The 21,191-nt window shown below is 39.1% G+C and overlaps 1 protein-coding gene across 1 annotated transcript in view; it reads right to left on the reverse strand.

The window, feature by feature from the left end:
• The window catches only part of LOC133532628 (catenin alpha), a 109,506-nt gene extending 97,217 nt beyond the window's left edge, over positions 1-12,289 (reverse strand). The window contains exons 1-5 of the mRNA XM_061871383.1: positions 12,177-12,289; positions 8,731-8,900; positions 7,754-7,900; positions 2,073-2,239; positions 719-928 (exon numbers count right to left, since the gene is read on the reverse strand). Of these exons, the coding sequence (XP_061727367.1) occupies positions 719-928; positions 2,073-2,239; positions 7,754-7,900; positions 8,731-8,896 (690 nt within the window). The 5' untranslated portion in view covers positions 8,897-8,900; positions 12,177-12,289. The remainder of the gene's footprint in view (positions 1-718; positions 929-2,072; positions 2,240-7,753; positions 7,901-8,730; positions 8,901-12,176) is intronic.
• Positions 12,290-21,191: the final 8,902 nt, after the last annotated feature.

Below are 21,191 nucleotides of genomic sequence, written 5' to 3' on the forward strand. Positions count from 1 at the left end.
GCGCGATTGGTCGCAACTAGTTCCGTCAGAGGGTACAGCGATGGGAGGCTAGGCAGCTACACGATTGGCTCGAATTCTAGAGTGACACCACTGAACTAGCACCATTCAAAATTCAAAAATTTATTTTGCAAGTAGGCCTCAAGGGCTCTTTTACAAGTCAATACAACATTTATAGTAACATCATACAGTGACATGAAAAATACATAACAACATTTATAAATACAACAACCAATACCTGGGTAAACGTTACATAATAATAATCTTAAAATAAATAATTACTACAATACAATAGAGATGTATAGTCTCTGTGGTTAAAAACACATTAAATCTGGAGATGTAAAAGGTCCCCAATGTCAGAGTACTAATACTAATAAAGTTTGGAGGTGTAAAGTCTCTCCAAGTGTCAAAATAAATTTTATACTAAATAAATAAACCGCGTCAGGACCTTCCTAGTGCCCGTAAGGCCCGTCCTTAAATATATATGTCAATGATTATACTTCTAACTTTAACTACTCTTTTATCTTTTTACTTGTATTTTGCCAAGGCTCATGGGAGCCGGGGGCCGTATAAAGTAGCGGCTAACATACTTTCGAAAAGCAATATACTCTGCCTCCGAACTGGACAGAGCGACATTTTACTAGTCGCACTCAAGTTTGCCTCAGTCTACTAAGTATCATCACACAAACCAGCGGCCAAGTTTGCCGTTTTGGTGGCTGACCTTGGAAGCTGTCAGCAGCATGGTGGAGTGCTTCTTGAGCACAGCGCGGGCCGCAGCCAGCTCGTCCTTCATGCGCGGCTCCTTGAGCTCGTGCTGGCGCCGCGCCGCCGCCGCGGCCAGCTCGGCGGCCGAGCGGCCCAGCTGGCGCGAGCACTCCACCAGCTCCGACTGCGAGGAGGCCGACTTCAGCTTGTCCAGGTCGGTCTCCACCTGTGGATTAAAAAATATATTCACGATTTTTCAAATATTTTTATAAGGAGTATTTATCAGGGATTCCACCTGAATAGGTATGATTGTGCTAGACACTGGTAGAATTACGCCTTTAGGCCACTATTTTTTATGATATAGGCGGTAAATGGCAGACGAATCGCCTGATGGTAAACGATTACCGTCACCCATGGACACCTGCAACACCAAACAGGTTGCAAGTGCGTTGCTGGCCTTTAAAATGGGAGTACGCTCTTTTCTTGAAGGTCCGTCGAATTCATAAGATTTTTTTTTAACTAGCTACCTCAACGACGTTATATAGAGTCCGTCTAGTCTAACTCTGCGCCAACCAGTTTAAAAATAAATTATATATCTACTACTAATTCATGATAACCATCTTTATGATTACTGGATACAGGTCATATCAGTTGTCATAACTGCCTGCTATTAAATAATAGTAATAATGTTATGGACACGGCACGGATAGTCCGGCGGTTCCTCTCTCTGCGGCCCTGACCACCAGCAACTTGGGCCCTGTCCCGCTGCCGGCGGCACCCTAGGTTAGATTTTTTATAATGTGTTTTGTATTATTTTTTGTATTTTATTTTTATATTCATATCATAAAATACCTAATGAGATGGAAAATAAATAAATGGATAAAAATAACTTTGAATTAATTTAATTTTAATAAAACTAAGGGACAGAATCTCGAACGAGGAAATAAGGCAAAGAACAAAAGTAAAGGACATACTCGAGCATATCAACCAACAAAAGTCGAGGTGGACAGATCACATGCTGCATGACAACAAAGAAAAATGGAGCAAGCAAGTGCTCAATGGCCTCGGCTGCAAGCGCAAAAAAGGTCAACAAATAACCAGATGGGAAGATGCCATCCAGTTTACTCTTGGACCCTGCTCGAGTTGTTTTGGACAGACAGCACTGGAAAGAGTTGGAAGAGGCCTATGCCGACAGGCACACCACACTAAGAGACATTTTATGATAAAGACAACTTAATATTTGTATTTACAAGTGATTTATATGTGGATTAAAGGCTTATTTAATTTTAATAAGTACAGTACCTGACCTTTGTCGCACGACTCGCCACTTGGCGCTGCGGCAAGTATAGTGTACGTCTGTTGGTACTCACGGCTCGGTGGCGGGACAGGAGTTGATGGACGTCCACACAGTCGGCCAGGATCAGGAGGCGGGTCACGGCTGACAGCAGGTTGCGGGCAGCGCGGACCATGGAGGAGCGGACCGCTGAAGCGCAGGGCTCTTCGGAGAATTCGCGCGCTGCGAGACTCATAGCAGCACCTGGAATTATTAATGATGATGATACATGTTGAATTATATTACAAAATCTAGTTAAATATATAGAAATTGAGCATTTTAATACATTAGATTGGACACTTCAAAGACTAATGGAATGACTGGAATGGTGTGTGACGTGTGACGAAACAACATCTGTGACAATACGCTGCGCAATAGTGATTTAAATAAGCCGAAAAAACTTCGTAATAAGTGCGAAAACTAACCTGGAAAAACAATGACACTACTTTACTATACGAAGAAGAACTTGGAAGCACTCTGGTAAGCACTTTTTTTCACCAAGGAGCACCAAAATAGATCACTAGATTAAACTGTAATTGCACGCACACAAAGATAATTCGAAATAACAACAAAATTTCGGAAATACTCGGAGACAAGTTGAATAAAAAAGAGCGGTATATCAGCTGTTTCGTGACTGACAGCAGTAACAGCTGTCAGAAGTGACAACATAAACTGACGTAAAGTGTTCGTTCAGAAACCGCACAATAGTACGATAGTCCGAGAAAGCACTTGTAGAAAAGAGTAAAATGGCGAAATCGACGTTAGTTTCGTTAGAGAAATTGTTGGTAAAATTCTTTAGTCCCATCGAGCAGAAGTTTGCAGTGGTGATGAAGGAATTGAAGAAGCTTGAAGATAAAATCGATAAATTCGAAGCAAAACTTGAACCCAGATCCCAAGATGGAGAGAATTGCATCGCAGAATTATCGGTTATAGACACCAGTGACAAAACGTCAACGCCGAACTCACCTACACCCACAGAACAGAACAGTCATGCAATGCATCGAGGGACGAGCCAGGTAATAAAACCAATACACTCATCAACACCCCCCGCCACGGGAGCGCAGACGTCCGCACCCAGCTACGCAACACTCGCCTCCGGCTCCGGGCCGCGCGCTGGGTTGCTGGCCGCTGCACCAGCAGTCACACCTTTAAGGAGGCCGCCGCTAGCAAAACCTATGGCTCCCGTCCAACTGAATGCAAATAGGTCCCATAACACCAGCGCCAGCGAGAGAAGGAAAGTAACAACAACTAAACGCCCACCGCTTAGCCGGCGCGCTGTTATAACAGGCAAAGGTCAAAGAGATAACGAACTTCAGACCGTGGAACGAGTGCGAAAAATACACGCTTGTTTCTTCAAGCCCGAAACTACGCCGGAAGCGATAGTAAATTTTATGAACAAAAAACAAGCAGGTGTTTATTATGTGAATAAACTAAAGCTGACGCATAAGCACTATGCGTCTTTTTCAATTACGGTCCCGTGCAGCGTTTTCGAATATTTTATGACGGCTGAAAATTGGCCACTTGGCACGGAGGTCAGTGAGTGGTTTCAGCGAGGCGCCGGACGCGCGAGTGCCGCGTCCACCCAGAAGCGCCGAGACGCCACCGCCGTCAACGCCGCCGCCGCCGTCAACGCCGCCGCCGCCGCTGGTGCGACACGACGCAACTTCGGGCACAAACAAGAAGGACTATCTGACCGTATGCCATCAGAACATTAGATGTATAACTAATAAAACTAAAAAAATAGAAGTATTGCTAACAAAGGACTTGTCCTGCGATGTACTCATAATGACCGAGCACTGGCTCCGGAGCCACGAACTAGTGTCAGTAACACTCAATAACTTCGATCTAATATCCCACTTTTGTAGATCAACAGTGGGTCACGGTGGAAGCTGCATCTACGTTCGTAAAGGCATTAAGGTAATTAACAAACAAGACTATTGCGACCTATCTATCGAACAATTGTTCGATGTGTGTGCCGTACAGCTTGTTCTCGAAAAAATATTAGTAGTCGCAATATACCACTCTAATCAAACTGATGATATGGCCTACCTGAAGTTATTCGGCAAATTATTGTCAAAAATATGTAACGAAAAATTAGACGCTATTATAATGGGTGATATCAATATAAATCTGTTTATAAATTCCATAGCACAAAAAGAGTTACGTGATACTTTGTCTGAGCACAGTTTTAGACAGTTAATTGATTTCGCAACAAGGGTGGCAGGGGATTCGGCAACATTATTGGATCACGTGTATTGTAACCTCCCTTCGCGGTGCGTAGCGAGCGTCACCGGCGTCGCGACACATCTCAGCGATCACGACGCGCAGTGCGTGCGTTTAGTGCGTACCGCCACACCGCTGCCGCTGTGCACCGCGAGGCGGTCCATCACTAGCGCGAATAAACTTCACTTTTCAAATGCTTTGGAGTCGGTCGACTGGGCTGCGGTGGTGGAGCGCTCGGGGCGCGACTGTCACACGCTCGCGCAAACATTGTTAAACATAGTAGTCAATAAATTTAACATATGCTTTCCTATACGCAAACAACCATACCTGGTAAAGGATAACTCCTGGATAGATAGTGATATTCTAAATTCAAAAAACCTGTTGTTCGATATTCTCCATCTAAAAGAACTTTTCCCGGAACACATAGATCTGATTAATGTCGCAGATAAGTACTCTGCTAAATACAACGCCTTGCTAAAAGATAAGCGAACTAACCACTATTCTAGAACAATCCGAAATCACCCAAATAAAGTTAAATGTATGTGGAAAATAATCTCCACCGAACTCGGCCGGCGAAACTGCGATAGGGTCGATTATACTGATATTTTACAAAACGCCCATGGGGTAGTTTTTAAAACCAAACAGGAGGCGGTGGATGCTCTTAATACAGAGTTTATTACAGCTGCTAGCAGGTGCGGGGCGCCTCCGGCCGACGTGGCGTGCGCGCACGCCGCGCTGCGCGCCGTCGCGTCGCCCGCCGACGCTTCTCTGCGGCTGACACCGTTCTCACCAGATGAAGTTATATTAATAATAAACAAGCATATAGCCCCTAAGAATAGCACTGACCTATACGGCATATCACCAAGTTTACTCCGATCAGTAATCCAACCGATTGCACCCATTGTTGCTTACATATTTAATGCCTGCATTAGAGAGGGTGTATACCCTTCACCTCTAAAAAAAGTTAAAATATCACCCCTTTTCAAAGGAAAGGGCAAAAAAACCGACATGAAATCTTACCGACCGATATCCCTGGTTCCTGCTGTAAGTAAGGTACTTGAAGTAGGCTTGAACAAAAGGCTTCTGTCCTTTATCAGCCAGCTGAACATAATGTCGGAAAGGCAATATGCTTACAGAGCCGGGCGCGCCACTACCGACCTGGTTCGCGAAGTGGTGTGGCGGGTTCTAAGTGCGCGTGAGGCTGGCCTGCACGTTGCGCTGCTGTGCTGCGATCTTTCGCGCGCGTTCGACACCGCCGACCACCATCTTATAGCCGACAAATTAAATTTCTATGGCATGCGTGGCCCGGTCCTGTCCTTGCTGACATCTTTTATGTCACATCGGTCGCAAAAGGTTGTCGGCGACAACGGAAGGGTTAAATCGACCGAAATGATAAATACGATGGGCGTTCCACAGGGCTCGTGTTTATCAAATACCCTTTTCAGCCTGCTACTCAACGATCTGCCTAGTGTCATTCACGAAGCGGAAATATATATGTATGCCGACGACGTGGCCGCCGTTGTGAGTGCGAAAACGGCACAGGAGCTGGAGATAAAATTAAATTCAGTAGTTCAGCGGCTGGAGTGGTGGTTCCAATTAAATGGCCTGGCATTAAATAAGGAAAAAACTATGTTTCTCGTATTCCAGCTTAATGGCACATCCCAGCCACCCTGCCGGGTCACTACTGACCAGCAAACAGCGCTGCAGATGGTCCAAACGACAAAGCTGCTAGGCTTTCATGTCGATAGTGGCCTAAAGTGGGACCACCACATAGAAGAGCTCTGCTCCAAGTTGGGGCGCGCTTGCTTCGCGCTCCGTCGTCTAGCGAGCACGGCTTCGCGCGACGTAGTATTGTCGTGTTACTATGCGACTGTCCACAGTCTCCTCACCTACGGCGTGGAACTGTGGGCACGCGCCGCGGACGCCGGGCGAGCTTTCCGAATGCAGAAGCGGGCTGTGCGCGCCATTGCCGGGTTGCCCGACGATGCATCGTGCAGAGAGCTATTTAAGGAGTTCAAGATTATGCCCCTTCCTTGCGAGTTCATCTACCAGATAGCTCTCTTCACGCACAACAACTTGAGTACGTTCCGTCAACGTGGCGTAAACCCATCCCGCGAGATGCGCAGTAACAAGCTCGCCCACCTCCTCGTCACCCCCGTACACAAGCTACGCAAATCCGAAAGGTCGGTGTACGTCGTCGGCCCGGCAGTGTACAACAGAATACCGGATGAAATAAAAAAAGATGCAGCTTCTGCGGTGGCCTTTAAGTTGAAATTGCGCAAGTGGCTTCTTGGCAATACATTCTATTCCATAGACGAATTCTTTGATCTGCCTAACATATAAATATTATTCATTTACTATAATCTAGTCACTTGTATAAAGCATAGATACTTAAATTAAATGTGTAATAATTAAATTGAATAAAATTAATTAATTACCTAATGATATGAAAACCATCATGAACATGACATGTAACTTGGCGTTATAAATAAATTATTTGTATTTGTATTTGTAATATCGGTCGAGCTTTGCTCGGAAAACACATAAAAACTTAAAAAATCCGCGTTTTCCCAGAGATAGATCGACTTTTCGTCCCTGAAAACCCACATATTCATCGAAATCATTAGAGCCGTTTCCGAGATATCCGAAATTTATAAATAATATACTCGTATATATATACAAGAATAGCACGTTTTAAAATATAGATAAAAAAATACAAGACCTCAATGTTTCAAAATTGAACTTTTTAGGGTTCCATAGCCAAATGGCAAAAAACGGAACCCTTATGGATTCGTCATGTCCGTCTGTCTGTCCGTTTATGTCACAGCCACTTTTTTTATAGTTCCAAAAAGCAACTATACACATAAACGCAATATTTCACCCAAAAAGATTCTATGCAATAATTTTATTCGTTTTGACTATTTAGTTTTATGCAACGGGTCCCATATACACATTCGATCCTCAAAACAAACTTGATCGACGATACCTTAAATAAAAACATGTCATCTAGCCTATTAAGCTGAATACAGACTTAACCTACTATGGTTGGGCCATACAAGAAAAGAGCAAACATTTGCTGGTGAAAATTGAACCTATAGGGTCAGTTGTACCAAGGCGTACGTTATCGTTAAAGTGTTTGCAAAATTTACTGTACAATAATACTGACTGATGTTGATAAATCCGCCAATTGTGGATGGTGCAAGTGGTATCAGATTATTTTGGTATATAAAACAACGGTATATTACTACAAAGGCAAGGGAATTGCCGGCCGAATTCGCAAAAGGCCAGGCGAAGCGAGGCCGTCTTATGAACACAAGGCTGGTAATCCCGGCTGATGTACAAGTTGTTTTCTCAAGTGGACTCACTTCCTGACTTCTACTGCAGCCAACATTTCTCTGGTGATCTCCGGGTCCTCGTAGGCAATGGTCTGCCCCCTTTCCTACCACTGGAGAGCTTGGACTGCTGATAAAATGGTTACATTTGACTTGGACTCACCAGCCTTCCGGACTTCTTCCACCGCGGCCAGCATCTCCCTGGTGATCTCCGGGTTCTCGTAGGCGATGGTCTGCCCTCGCTCGATGAAGATCTCGGTGGCTCGCTCCACGGTGGCCACTAGAGCGCTGGCGCGTTTGGACTTGCCGGCTGAAATAAAGGTTATGTTTAAAATTTTAGCAACTAAGTGCCACTAAAGTTTAATAGTAGTTTATGGGACTGCTACATAATGATAGGCATTAAAATGCGAGTGCGGGTTTATGGTACGAGCTGAAAGCTATTCAAGGCAATTATACAAGGTGACTAAGTCCCACAGTAAGCTCAAGAAGGCTTGTGTTATGGGTACTCCGACAACTATACATACAAGGTGCCCGTGAGCATTGCGAGACATTTTAACTAAGCATTCCTGGTAATATTTAGAAACTAAAATGTCATATAAAATTTTCTGGATTAGGCCTAGTTTCAGAGATAATTAAATGTTTTTCGAAATCATTATTTTGCCATAAGTCGGTACAAAACACATTTTTGACTGCGGCATTGCCACTTTGAGGTCTAGTCTGGACATACCTATTGATTGACATCGAAAAATTAAAAAAAAATGTATACGAGAGGCTACCCCCAAATAAAAAAAAACTTTTTAGTGAATTTTAGGTTATGTGTTTATAAATAAAAATTACGTTTAGGAGTGTTCAAAGAAAGGGAAAAAGAAAACAATTTTTTTTTTATTTTGTCCAATTTCACAAAAAGTCATATAACATTTTTCGCTTCTGTTGCCATCAGGAATGCACCGTTAAAATCTCTCGCAATGTTCACCGGCACCTTGTATGTATAGTTGTCTGAGTACCCATAACACAAGCCTTCTTGAGCTTACTGTGGAACTTAGTCAATCTGTGTATAATATTTATTTTTTAATAAACTTAGTCATGTATTTTTTTCTCCCTCTTGGATCTTCCAGGTTCCAGGGCACCCTGAATACTCACGTCTCTTCTTCTTGGCCTGCTTATCCTTGCTGTTCACAAGCGTCGTCACCTGGAGCACGAGGGGCTCCAGGGTCCGCTCCACCGACGTGGTCCGGATCTCCAGATTCTTGGGGTCCCATTTGAGGGTTATGCCCCCCGACGGCAGGGTTCCGTAGGTGTCCGTCATGGTGCTGTGGAATTAGGAACATTAAGAGTCACTCGAACTCGCCACCAAAAAGTTAACCCATGTTAAAAAAAAGGCAAAGTTAAATAAAAATAAAATAAATAAATATTATAGGATATTATTACACAAATTGACTAAGTCCCACAGTAAGCTCAATAAGGCTTGTGTTGAGGGTACTTAGACAACGATATATATAATATATAAATATTTATAAATACTTAAATACATAGAAAACACCCATGACTCAGGAAAAAATATCCATGCTCATCACACGAATAAATGCCCTTACCAGGATTTGAACCCGGGACCATCAGCTTCGTAGGCAGGGTCACTACCCACTAGGCCAAACCGATCGTCAACGTCAGGTCGGTCAGTTACGCTCCCATTTTTAAATGACGTGCTTAAATTACATGATACTTGGCATGAACATTTACTTAAGTGTATCCATATCGGCCTGGACCAGGAAAGCCATTAATAGAAAGGAATGGAAACAGCTGGGAGAGGCCTATGTGTCTGAAGACACGCTGAACACTAACCCGGACAATCCGATGTGTTAGTGTTAGTTAAGTAAATTTGTTCATAAATGTAATGTATTACTGTTTTCGTTTCGGCAATAAAGGCTATTATGATTATGTTTATGATATTGGCCAAGAATACAGTTTCATCTCTTTTGGGGTTGAAACACTTGGCCAGTGGGGGGTGCCCTCAAATTTTGACTACTGAGCGTGAATGATTGGCATCTTGTCTACGCACCCTGAATGTCATTGTTCACTTCAATCCAAAAAAAAATGGCAGCGGCTAGATTTAAGTGACTCTTAAACATCTTCTGAAAGTATCTTTTTAAGCTAAGTACTTAAAATTTTTTGGAAAAACAATTTTTGGTATTCAGTGACGTTGATTTTTGTTATTTTGAGGGGATTTCGTTTCAAAAACATTTTTTTACTCTAGGTAATCTGTTAACTCAAAGCTTTAAAATGAAGATGTGTAAGTTCTATATCTCGGTACAACATTTAAGATTTTCGCGTTTTGAACACATTAAGTTACATTTATGACTGGGTCTATAGATTTATCTATCTATCTTCAGATGTGTCTGGATATTGTGACAGTTGCGTGTTGGACTACTGACAATAATTAACATATATGTGTAGTTGGCTTAATTGAAAATGTGATGTTTACCCCAAACTTTTTCATAGACTTCGTCGGGTAGTTCCACAAATCTCTGTTTTGACATTTTGCTGGGACATCGCAACCATGACCAGTGAAACTGGTGTCAAAATGTCAGTAAATAAAGGTACTAAATAAATTAGCTATAGCCCCGGTTATAAATACATATTTACTGGACTTCCAAAAGAAAGTAACATACTTTTGGTTGAGTGACCTGCTTTATAGATATTTAAATTTAGTTAAGTTAGCACTTTTAGATCATAAGATGCAGGAAGGCCGATTACGCTGGTATGGTCATGTAATAAACACCACATGATGAGACGAGTGTTGGATATAGACGAGGGCAAGAGAGGCAGAGGTCACCCGCCAACCAACTGGACTAGAACCATCTCCAAGGACATAACGGAGCTAGGCCTAACGCCAGCAATGACTAAAGATCGCAACAAGGGGCGATCATGTATCAGGAGTTCCGACCTCAAATAGGGAATGCGCCAGGAGAATGATGAGTTAAGTTAGCACTTTTTTATCCACTGTGCAATGTTTATACTGTCCTTAGCTATACAAATATGACGGTGGCAGAATAACAGAGTCCATTGCTGGAATTCTTCAGGGCCGCTGTGCCTCTAGGCACTTTCCTTCTCAATTAGTTCGTAAGCAATATTGTGTATTGTTATATTATGTATAAACTTTTTAAATAAACTTATTGTTATTAAATGTGATTTGCTGCCGGGATTAGCACGTTTTCCTCGGTCGAGCGAATCTTGCCCCATCTTGGCCGAGGCATGTCTACACTGGCAATATTGTGTGTAAGGAAATTACCTCGTGCGCATGCTCTCTCTGTGGTGACCCGGCTATTTAATATAGTAATAATAATAAAATTCTTTATTGCAGACTACATAAGAAACAGATAAGTACAGAAATTTAGGAAATATATATATTGGTAGGTAACAACAGGCGGACTTATCGCTAAACAGAAATCTCTTCCAGGCAACCTTCAGATAGTGAGATGGTGAGCAAAGCGGAGTTAACGGGGTTAATACATAACTTGGTATTTATCAATTTGGTATGGTTGCTTCCATTTTGATAAGAGTACTTTTACAAAATACATATGTGCATCAGCCATAAAAGTGCATGACGACCTTATCAATGAATTCATTCATAATTTCTCCATGCAATTTCACAGCTCACTGTACAATGCATGCAACCTAGTTATTTGTATTGACATTACTAATCTGTTAACTAGGTATCTATTAGCCATAAGTTCTTCCTACACAATATCAATAAAATTACACCTTTTGTATGCGCCTGTTATAAATTAGCATTTATTTAGCAGCCATGACATCTTCATGTTTAAGTTGAATTTGGTTGAATATATATGGAGCAGGTCTGCTCCCAAGCATACCAAAGGTTAAACATGTTATAAACATTCACTGCAAAGAATATCTGCTAGAAATATTTTTTTATAACTAGAAAACTAGACTACTAAACTCTGTACCTGATATTAAGTATTGAATTGCTATAGCTGTTGGATTGCAATCTATAAAAATACATTGTAACACAAATTCAGTGATATGATAGTTCGGTTTTTAGTATTAAATTATGTTTTTGTACACTGATTGGCAAAATATAGTGAAACTGTACATACATGTATATAAAATAGACCACTAGTGTCATTTTACTTATATTTACAAATATAACACTAACATACTTAAGTACTACAAGTAGTACTAGTTTTTTGCAAGTGAGAGTTATCAGTTAGTGAATGTCTGAGACTTATGAGTCATACAATCATATTCAACAGTTATTTACACTGAATACCACGATTTCTTTCGACAATGGATGCAACTGATGACTTTTTTTATGAAACAAATAAATTTGCCATTAAAACGAGGTAATTGTTATACAAATAAACAAAGTACAATACAATCTACCAAATTGATTATAATACCAATGTTAATAAACAATGAATGCTACGAAATGTTTAACAAAACTGGGCTTGTCATTTTAGTCGGTTGTATTATTGACAACATTCTCATCGTAGTTTTTGCTTATTATCATTGTTATTTCGCGATATTTATTTGTATTATGATACTTTAGGATATAATAAGTAAGTACTCACTCAAATAATGATGAATAACACACAAAACCACACACAATTTAATTAAAAATTAAACGATTATCGGAAAGGCGTGTCAAAAAACAGTACGAAAGTGTTACTAGCGTGAAAAAAAATTACGCTATATGTCAAAGATTGATGTTAGTGTAGGGACCGTGCGCGTTGGAGGGTCTGCCATCTTGTGGTCTGAATCGGAACCATAAACAGGCACATTTACACGTCAAGTGTTTTCTTGTGCATAGTAGGTTCTGCCATCTTGTGGGCTACATCGGAACAAAAAACATCACATTTACGCCTCGCGCCAAAAATCTGACGGCTCCTGTGCTGCCTCCTATAGTTCATGCACGCTCCCTATACCGCTATATTTGTATTCGTTATTAAAAAAAGTAAATTTACAAATAAGAAAAAATGGAAATTAAATTAGTTATAAAAATAACATTTTCTCAAACTTAGCTTGAGCAGCTTAGGTAAAGTATATATATAAGTAGACTTCTTATAGTTCGTACTTATGTCAAATTCTAACAGAGGGCGTTCAAGTAAATAATAATGCGAGTGTCATGTGTGAGGATTTTTTGAAAATCCTACCGCGGTTTATATTCACAGCTCGTGGCTCGTCTCGTATCTCGGCCACAGCTCATAACTCGTAAGCTTCTCGAGTTAATGTATATACTCTCGCCTCGTTTCTCGGCCACAGCCCCTAAGCTCGTCGAGCTAATCCATTTTAAACACAAGCGGCATGGTGTAAGGTTTATAACCGAATGAAAAGCGGAATGCAAATGTAAACAGCAAGTGCGCGTCCCCCGCGAGCCCCTTTGACTCGTGCCCAAAACACCGCCCCGGACGCGAGCCCGGCGAGTGGCAGGCCGAGCCACGAGACTATAGTAGACGCAAACCAAACTGACGACCGAGGTCATATCACTATCTCTCTCATCCTACCTACGACCATGCGAGTGTGAATGAGAAGTTTTACGACCCCGGTCGTCAATTTGGTTTGCGTCTACTATAGCTACGAGCCCACCGTTCACTTACGCGTCTCGTGTCGTGGCTCGGCGCGCCATAGTGTTGCCAGGTAGGCGGAAGAGAATTATCGTATTTGAGTGTCAAAATTATCGTACCGATGAAAAAATTATCGTACGCCTATCAAAAAGGCACTTCTCCCAAAATTTCATGCGAAATAATCTTACATGTCCAATGTATAAACGCAATTTTTGTCTAAATTGTGTAAAAATCAGTTTCATATTCACCGTACGTTCAACGTACGGAGCCCAAATTATAGTACGTGTACGACAATTATCGTACGCTTGGCAACACACTCGCCACTCGCACGCGAATGTAAATGCGCCACTCGCACGCGAATGTAAATGCGCCACTAGAGTCCGTCTTCTAATTTTGTACCAACTTATATATCCCAGATATATCCCAGATGGTCGAAATAAATGATAATTTAATTTAATTTATAAATTAATTAAATTGTATAAATTAATTTAATTTATAGAACAAAGTGAGTAAGTGTCATTATATACGTCATATTTTCATACAGTCAATTTGTATGCTGACATTAATGATGACTTAGCCACATTTTGTTATTGCAAATGCCATGCAGAGTAAGCTTGGTCCGATTCTATTTTCACCTTAGTCACTCGAACACTGATCATCATAACGTGCCCACAAATCCCGGACACGATCATCATTGCCCACATCATCTGTTGTAGATGTTTGTTTTGGCTTGCGGCACTTGTGGGTTTATGGGGTCCTGCAGCGCCGTTGATGGCTATAAAGTCCTAATACCAGAAAGAAAGAAAAATAATAAGTACCAATTTTTGGCGCTTGTCGAGTTTGGGGGCGTTTTTTTTTTAATTTAGAGCGTGGAAATATTTACCATAAACCTAAAATTGGTAATTAAATTGGAAGACTGTATTTGATCATCCCGTCTGGAGTGAATTTTCGTAATTGATTGATTACCTACTAAGGATCAGTGGTGGATCCAGGTTTATAGTTTGGGAGGGACTTGAACCCAATGAGAGTAGGTTTAGGTAGGGACCGTAACATGAAAGTTGAAATTTACGTCCCAATCCGGACATGAGCTATACCTTCAAATAAAAGCCAAATTAAAATACTAATAAAATGATTATTAGTATTTTAATATTGTAAATTCTATTTTATTTATTATAACTTTGACATTTTGTTTAACTTCGACCCTCGATTATTATTTTACTTAACATTGTGTAAATTTGATATTTTTAAATGATTTTCTATTTTTATATATATTGCCTGTTTTTTAAAATATTTGCACGCCTGCATGCAAACTGATTGCACGGATTTTCTTTTATCTTGTAAGACCTTTATATTACTGTGTTCTATGCAAATAAATTCTTTGAATCTTTGAAAAAAAAGAATAACTTGTAGATTAATGAATAAATGTCAACAATAATTAATTATAAAATCTTACTTGACTAGATTTAGCCCAGTTATGGGACACTGGTGCATGCAATGACAACCAGTGTCCCATAAATGGACCGACAAGCCTGTCGGCGACGGCCGCCAGCAGGGCGCTGTCGCTGGTGCGCACACGTCACATTGCTGAGGTTGCTCTCTTGCGCATGGTGGCACAATACGGGTCAAGGACTTCACAGACACCTTTGCGGCTTTGCATTTCTTTTTAGATGTATACGGATTTCCTCAAGATGTTTAATGAAGCTAGTGATAAATATCAAATTATATTCCGAATTCCGAACCTACATATGTCCTGAAAAACTCAGTATTATGAGTTTATGAGCCAGGATTTGAACCCGCGTAAAAACTTTCAATGAAATCTAAGTATAGCGAACATGATCGGTTAAGCCAGATCGGTTGAGTATTGTTAAAAAGTCTTCACTTCTTTACAAACAAAGATGTACAATGCGCCGCGAAATGGCCACGAAAGTACTCCGTTTTGCTGACTGTACAATATGCTTACTAATAGCTCCCGTTCAAGGCAGTCTACTGGTGATGTTTAACTACGGAACCCTAGATTGAGCATGGCCCGACATGCTCTTGACCGGCTTTTAAATTGAAGTTATAGGTGAAAACTGAATTTTCCCGAAAGTACCAAAAATACCGGGAAATCATGCCGGTTCTGCAATTCCTAATTCAACCATTTGTACAGATTTGGAGCATGTAGACGTTTGGCAAGTCTCGGCAAGCGTGTAAATGCAGCATTATAACTTTATTAACAGACGGCTCGGCTTAGTTCCAAATTAATGTTATTGTAAATTGTTCACAATATCTTTGTTATACAACGATTAATATAAATATCAATAATATTCCTTTTCTTAATTACATAGGTTAATTTTGTTTCAATTTGCTATCAAAGTGATTCCCGTGTGAATCGCGAAAATATCAACGCTGTAGTAACAAATTCCATAAAAATCGAGTGTGGCCTTTTTTCTGCCAATCTCAATTTCCCTGTGATTTCACTTACTGAGGATTTCACGCCGAATCAGGCAACCACGCATGGCATCCGGAATTCCATTCATAAACGAGTGTAACACTTGAAAAAAAAGCAAATAGAATTCCGCTAAACACCGTTTGTGAGGACCGACATCAATACAATAACATAATAAAATACAAGTACAATACAAATAATACTTACGCCTTCATTCAAGTATTCGGAATTTCTACTGTCCAATACAATGTGGTGGCTAAAATTTGAGCTAATGCCTTCATGTATTAAAACTTTTTGAGCGCCAACGTCTGTTAAAAAAAGTTTGCCGCGATTGTGAACGCATCCGTTTACGTTGGCGCCAAAATATTGACAGATCGTATTTGACGTTGGAATTTAGTTTCAAATTTCAAGGATCATTCAAATTGACAATGGCTTTGTTGTGTAGTTACTTTGTTTGTTTTTATACATTATTTTTGGTTTTCGCGGAATCATCAAGGAGATCATAATCCTCCAAGTACCTACTTATGTGTGACCCAGTATAAAAACAACCTCCTAGTGCAAACCCGGCTTAACGGGCAATTAATTGCATTATTTATTCTTATTTTTTCGCCTGCAATTTAGTCCGCAATTAATAGAATGTGCATGGGGATGAATTACAAAATTGTTATTTACAGTACATATGGTGCTACTTTACCGCACTAGTGCGAAAATTAGCATATTACGTTACTGTATCGAACATCTAAAGGGCCATATGTACTGTAAAACGTTGTACGATACATGTGCGAATAGGTAATTCGCAACTCGTGTCGATTTAAAACACTCCCTTCGGTCGTGTTTTAATGTATCGCCACTTGTTTCGAATTTCCTATTTTTCGCACTTGTATCGTAATGTACTATTACGATACAAGTGCGAAAAAGTAGGAAATCGCAACGGGTGGTAATAAATTAAAACAAACAAGTATTTTACGGTACATACATATTATATATGCTAGCCGCACTAGTATTAATTTATCGCCACTTTCTACTACGTATATACAATTTCCTACTACATATTATATAGTTATAATTTGGTAGGTATATTTTGCACTACCTACTATATAGTTAGATTAGTTACAATGTTAATTTGTTCTCCTTTTATCTTTCTATGTTAAAATTAACATTAATAAATAAATAACAATCAAAAGGTGTTTTAAAGTATTCCTTTATTGGATTCTTAACTAACTAACTATTTTGTCTTAGTGATTCATAAAGAATCCTGGCCTCCGAAACGAGAGCGTGTCATCTGTCGCGATCCTGTGCAGTGCCTGCACACTTTATGACGCGATTGATTGAATTCTTAGGTAAATTATTTTCGATATCTATTGTTGTTACTTTTTTTAGTGAAACATCAGGATTCTAATTTTGATAATGCGTGAACACTTTCGAAGCATTTGAATTCAGAACATAAACAAATCTCGGAGTGACCGTTACTCTAGTTCTCATAATAGGACCATATTCGTTATATTCTTTGTCATTATAAGTAGTAGTTTCTTTTTCATCTTCGTATAATATTTCATATACCGTTTCTGCCGTATCTGTTTGTTTGTGTGTGGTCATCGTTTGCCTCGGAATGACCGTTACTCCTGATCTAGCAAGAAAATCATCATTATATTCTTTTTTGACATTTGAATTTGCAGTTTCCTTATCATCTCTATCTTCGACATCTTCGTATACTTGATACACCGTTTCTGCCGTGTCTTTTTCTTCGTGTGACGTAGCTATTTTTTCCTGTAGACTAGACTTTCCTGACTTTTTCGTGAAATTAGGGATTTGACTCCTGTAGACAGCACTTATTTCCGTGGTTTGGTAAAATGGCAGTTCTTTTAAAGCAGTTGTTGATGTTGATAATTTTGCTTGGAACAAATATTAATATGATAGTGTATGAGCGTATCATTATAGAAGAATTGTATGTAGCTGATTTAAGGGGAAACATTAGTGGTTTAATAACCACCAATGTGGTACTAAATAATTTTAGTGGTCGTTTTTCAATACAAACGTTCTCGTCATTTTCCTCTCTGAATTTTGGCCCTAGATTAATATTTTTTATATGACTTCAATATTACCAATACCTTTGTCTGTACGTTTTGCTTTTTTTATATTCTTGTTTTTATGAGAACTAGGTTACTTCAATAAGCGCTAAAAACGGACAAATAAATGCGCCATAAACAGACCTTGCATAAAAATCGGCGACAATAAACGCAAAAATCAAAATGGTCTGATACAGATAATTTCTTTCTCATTTCGTTCCCAAAATTTCTTGAAAACGGTCAAGTTTTGGAGGAGGAAAATGTCGAGAGCGAAACCTCGATTTCTGAGGTTATTTCGCCTAAGCTGCAGTTGTCCCTATCGTACAAATTTTAGGAGTTGCCCCCGTCAGCGCGACGGAGATATTTACTTAAAATTGTCAAATTGGAAAAGGAGCTCAGCTGGTATTTTTTCTTAAGTTGTGGTCGTTGTGGAATCTTGAAACACTTCAAAAACTTACGCACTTAAAATAAGACCAATTTTAGTGCTTATAAATTTTATGTCTCTATCATAGTAAACCAAATATTAGGTAGGTTTAACAAAATTGCTTTCATATTTTATTGAAAATCAATTTGAAATGCATTTTTTAGTAATATGAATGTAATCGTGTGTATGGTGTTGCTCAGTGTTTCTAGTAAGTATATTATTTACTGTTTTGTTTACATATAAATCTGTATTTTGAACGCTTATAACTTTTACCCGTGTTATTATTATACTTCTAGTAAACACAGTAAAAGGAATCTATCGTATACCAATAAATCCAGGTTTCCGTGCAAACTCGGGTGAAATTGATGACACAGAAGAGCTAACAATTGACGATGACAATCCTCAAATAGAAAGGGAACTAAATCCAATAGATATAAATGAAACTAAAAATGACATAGTCGATGTGAGTACGGAAACCAAGGCGGAATTAAAATTTACTGATTTTGTCTTAGAAGCTGCCAAAGTATTAAAAACGTATAAGAACAACGTTCTTGAGCAAGCATTTGCGATAATAGATGATGAATTATGGAAAGATGTGTATAAAGGGTGCAAGTCTCACGAGTTAGCCGATATCAGAAAGTACGCATCTGATAAATTAGGACTACTCAGAGATGCACCTGCTGAAACCCTTCGTCAGCATTTAGATTATATAATAGATGTCTTAATAAATGAAGATTATGGAGAGATACAGGATTTGATTGATTATATCAATTCCTTGTACATTGGAGAAAGTGACAAATTCATTGAAGTTTTACTGGCTCTGGTTCATAGAAGGATTTCAGACGACGTAGATTTAGCAGACATATTAAAGGGTGCATTAAAGTACTTTTTGTTTGATCATTATTGTAATCTCGACGATATCGTTAGACGTGAGTTGATGAAAATGATCAAACATTACTGGAGACAGTTTGTCGCTCATGAAGTTAATAATGAAAATAGCTCCAATATAGATACATTGCCATTCGTAACGCCGTTTATTTATGAAAAGGATAATGTACAACTTTATAAAAAAAGGAGATTCAATAAGGTAAATGCAGGACGACCACTAGCATTGCGTTTTAGCGATAAAAGCGAACCTGGTGAGAATATACGGTTTGGTGAAAATGAGAATAACATGAGAGCTAATTCAAAAGAAATATCTGACGAGAGTGGGAATTCAGCTGAGTTGAATGGTGATAAAGAGGCAATGCGGGACAAAAATATGTATGTGAGGTCAAATGATAGTACAGAAGAACATACAGTAAGCAAAAGTTTTAAAACTTCTACAACCGATAAAAAGATAAAAGGCAGATTTCGAGGTAGCCATAGTACTATAGCTGATAAAATAAAAAGCCTTCCATTGAAATCTAAACCAACGTTTGTGATGAGACAGACTAATAACACTAACACTATAGAAAGATTAATAAATATTGGAAACCTTGCCAGGCAAATTAATGATATGGTTGGGCCAGAAGGCAAGAATCTTCGGAATGGGCAGTACGTAATGAACTGGGACTCTTTATTCGGTATGGACTTTTTAGGATTGATGATGGGTGATGAGCCTACTACTACTGAAGTGGTAAAAAACGTAGAAGGGAATAACAACAAAGGTGTTATTATAACAATGAAGGCTAATTACCAAGAATGAAGTATTATTAAGTAAACGTCTATCTATGAACTAAAGGAGACCGTCGATTTTGTGGGCCCGGAACAAACTGGAGCGTATTTGATTGAAACGCACCTCTTATTATTCGTCATCTCTAGATTACGATGTTAAAAACCGAACTACGCAATAAAAAGGGAATGTTGATAAATCTTGTAAGGAAAACTTGAATCACACAAGAAAAACTTTTAAAAACATTACGCGTACTATTCATACTATTCCGTAAAACTTGTGCAACTTTTTTTCAGGAAAATAGATAAAATGTGACATGCAAATAAAACTGGAATCGTGTTCTTATATAATATAAAGTACTATTACAGTACATATGGGGCTACTTTATAGCACTAGTGCGAGAAGTAGCATATTACGTTACTGTGTCGAACATTTAAAGGGCCATATGTACTGTAAAACGTTGTACGATACATGTGCGAATAGGTAATTCGCAACTCGTGTCGATTTAAAACACTCCCTTCGGTCGTGTTTTAATTTATCGCCACTCGTTTCGAATTTCCTATTTTTCGCACTTGTATCGTAATGTACTATTTTGATCTTGTTCGTAGTTAATTATATATCCTATTGAGAGTGAACACGTTGATAACTGACCATTTGTAACTCTTCTTTCAACGAAATAAGGTTTATTTAAGGTTGAAATTGCTTGCAAATACTTGACTGATTGAAAAAATATATGGATGCGTTTCGTTATAGACAAGAAGTATTTCATAATCTGAATGTATTTAAATTTCCGAATTTTGGACCAGAATGCAAAGTCAAGTATTTTTTTAAATACCTATGTGTTTTAGGCATTTAGATAGTTGTTTTGTAATTTAAATGTACAAAGTGCAAAGAAATAGATAATCAATGACACTATGGTATATTGAACAGTATCGAAACGCATTGATATGTGCGTGTGACAAATTATGTCAGCTATGACAGATAGTGGCAGTTAGTTGTCTACCCACAAAAAAGTTACGTGCAAAGAGAATATAAAATATAAGTAACTCCGTAGTGAAAAAAACTCACGGTTTCGGTGGACTACACAAAAGATCTCTTTGGGTGAAGTGTATCCGCAAGGGCCCCCGAAAATCATAAGATTAGGAGGACTTACGCCTTAGATCAATGCTAATGAAGATGTTGATGACCGCAAAACTTTTGTTAGTAAATAATAATATATCGAATTACGAAATTGAGCAATATAATATGTTTTTATTATGTATTGTAATTTCTGTTTCATTTACACCAAAAATTACGTCTATTTCCCTAGTAAAATCCATATTACGAGTATTTATACATAATAAATGCGTCTATATAATAAATGCGATGGGCCCAAAATCAACAATCTCCTGTTGTTTATACGTTATTATTTGTATTGGTTAAGGATAAGTTAAAATAAAAAATATACCAA

Source organism: Cydia pomonella, chromosome 27, assembly GCF_033807575.1.
Source record: "Cydia pomonella isolate Wapato2018A chromosome 27, ilCydPomo1, whole genome shotgun sequence".
NCBI classification, from domain to species: Eukaryota; Metazoa; Arthropoda; class Insecta; order Lepidoptera; family Tortricidae; genus Cydia; species Cydia pomonella.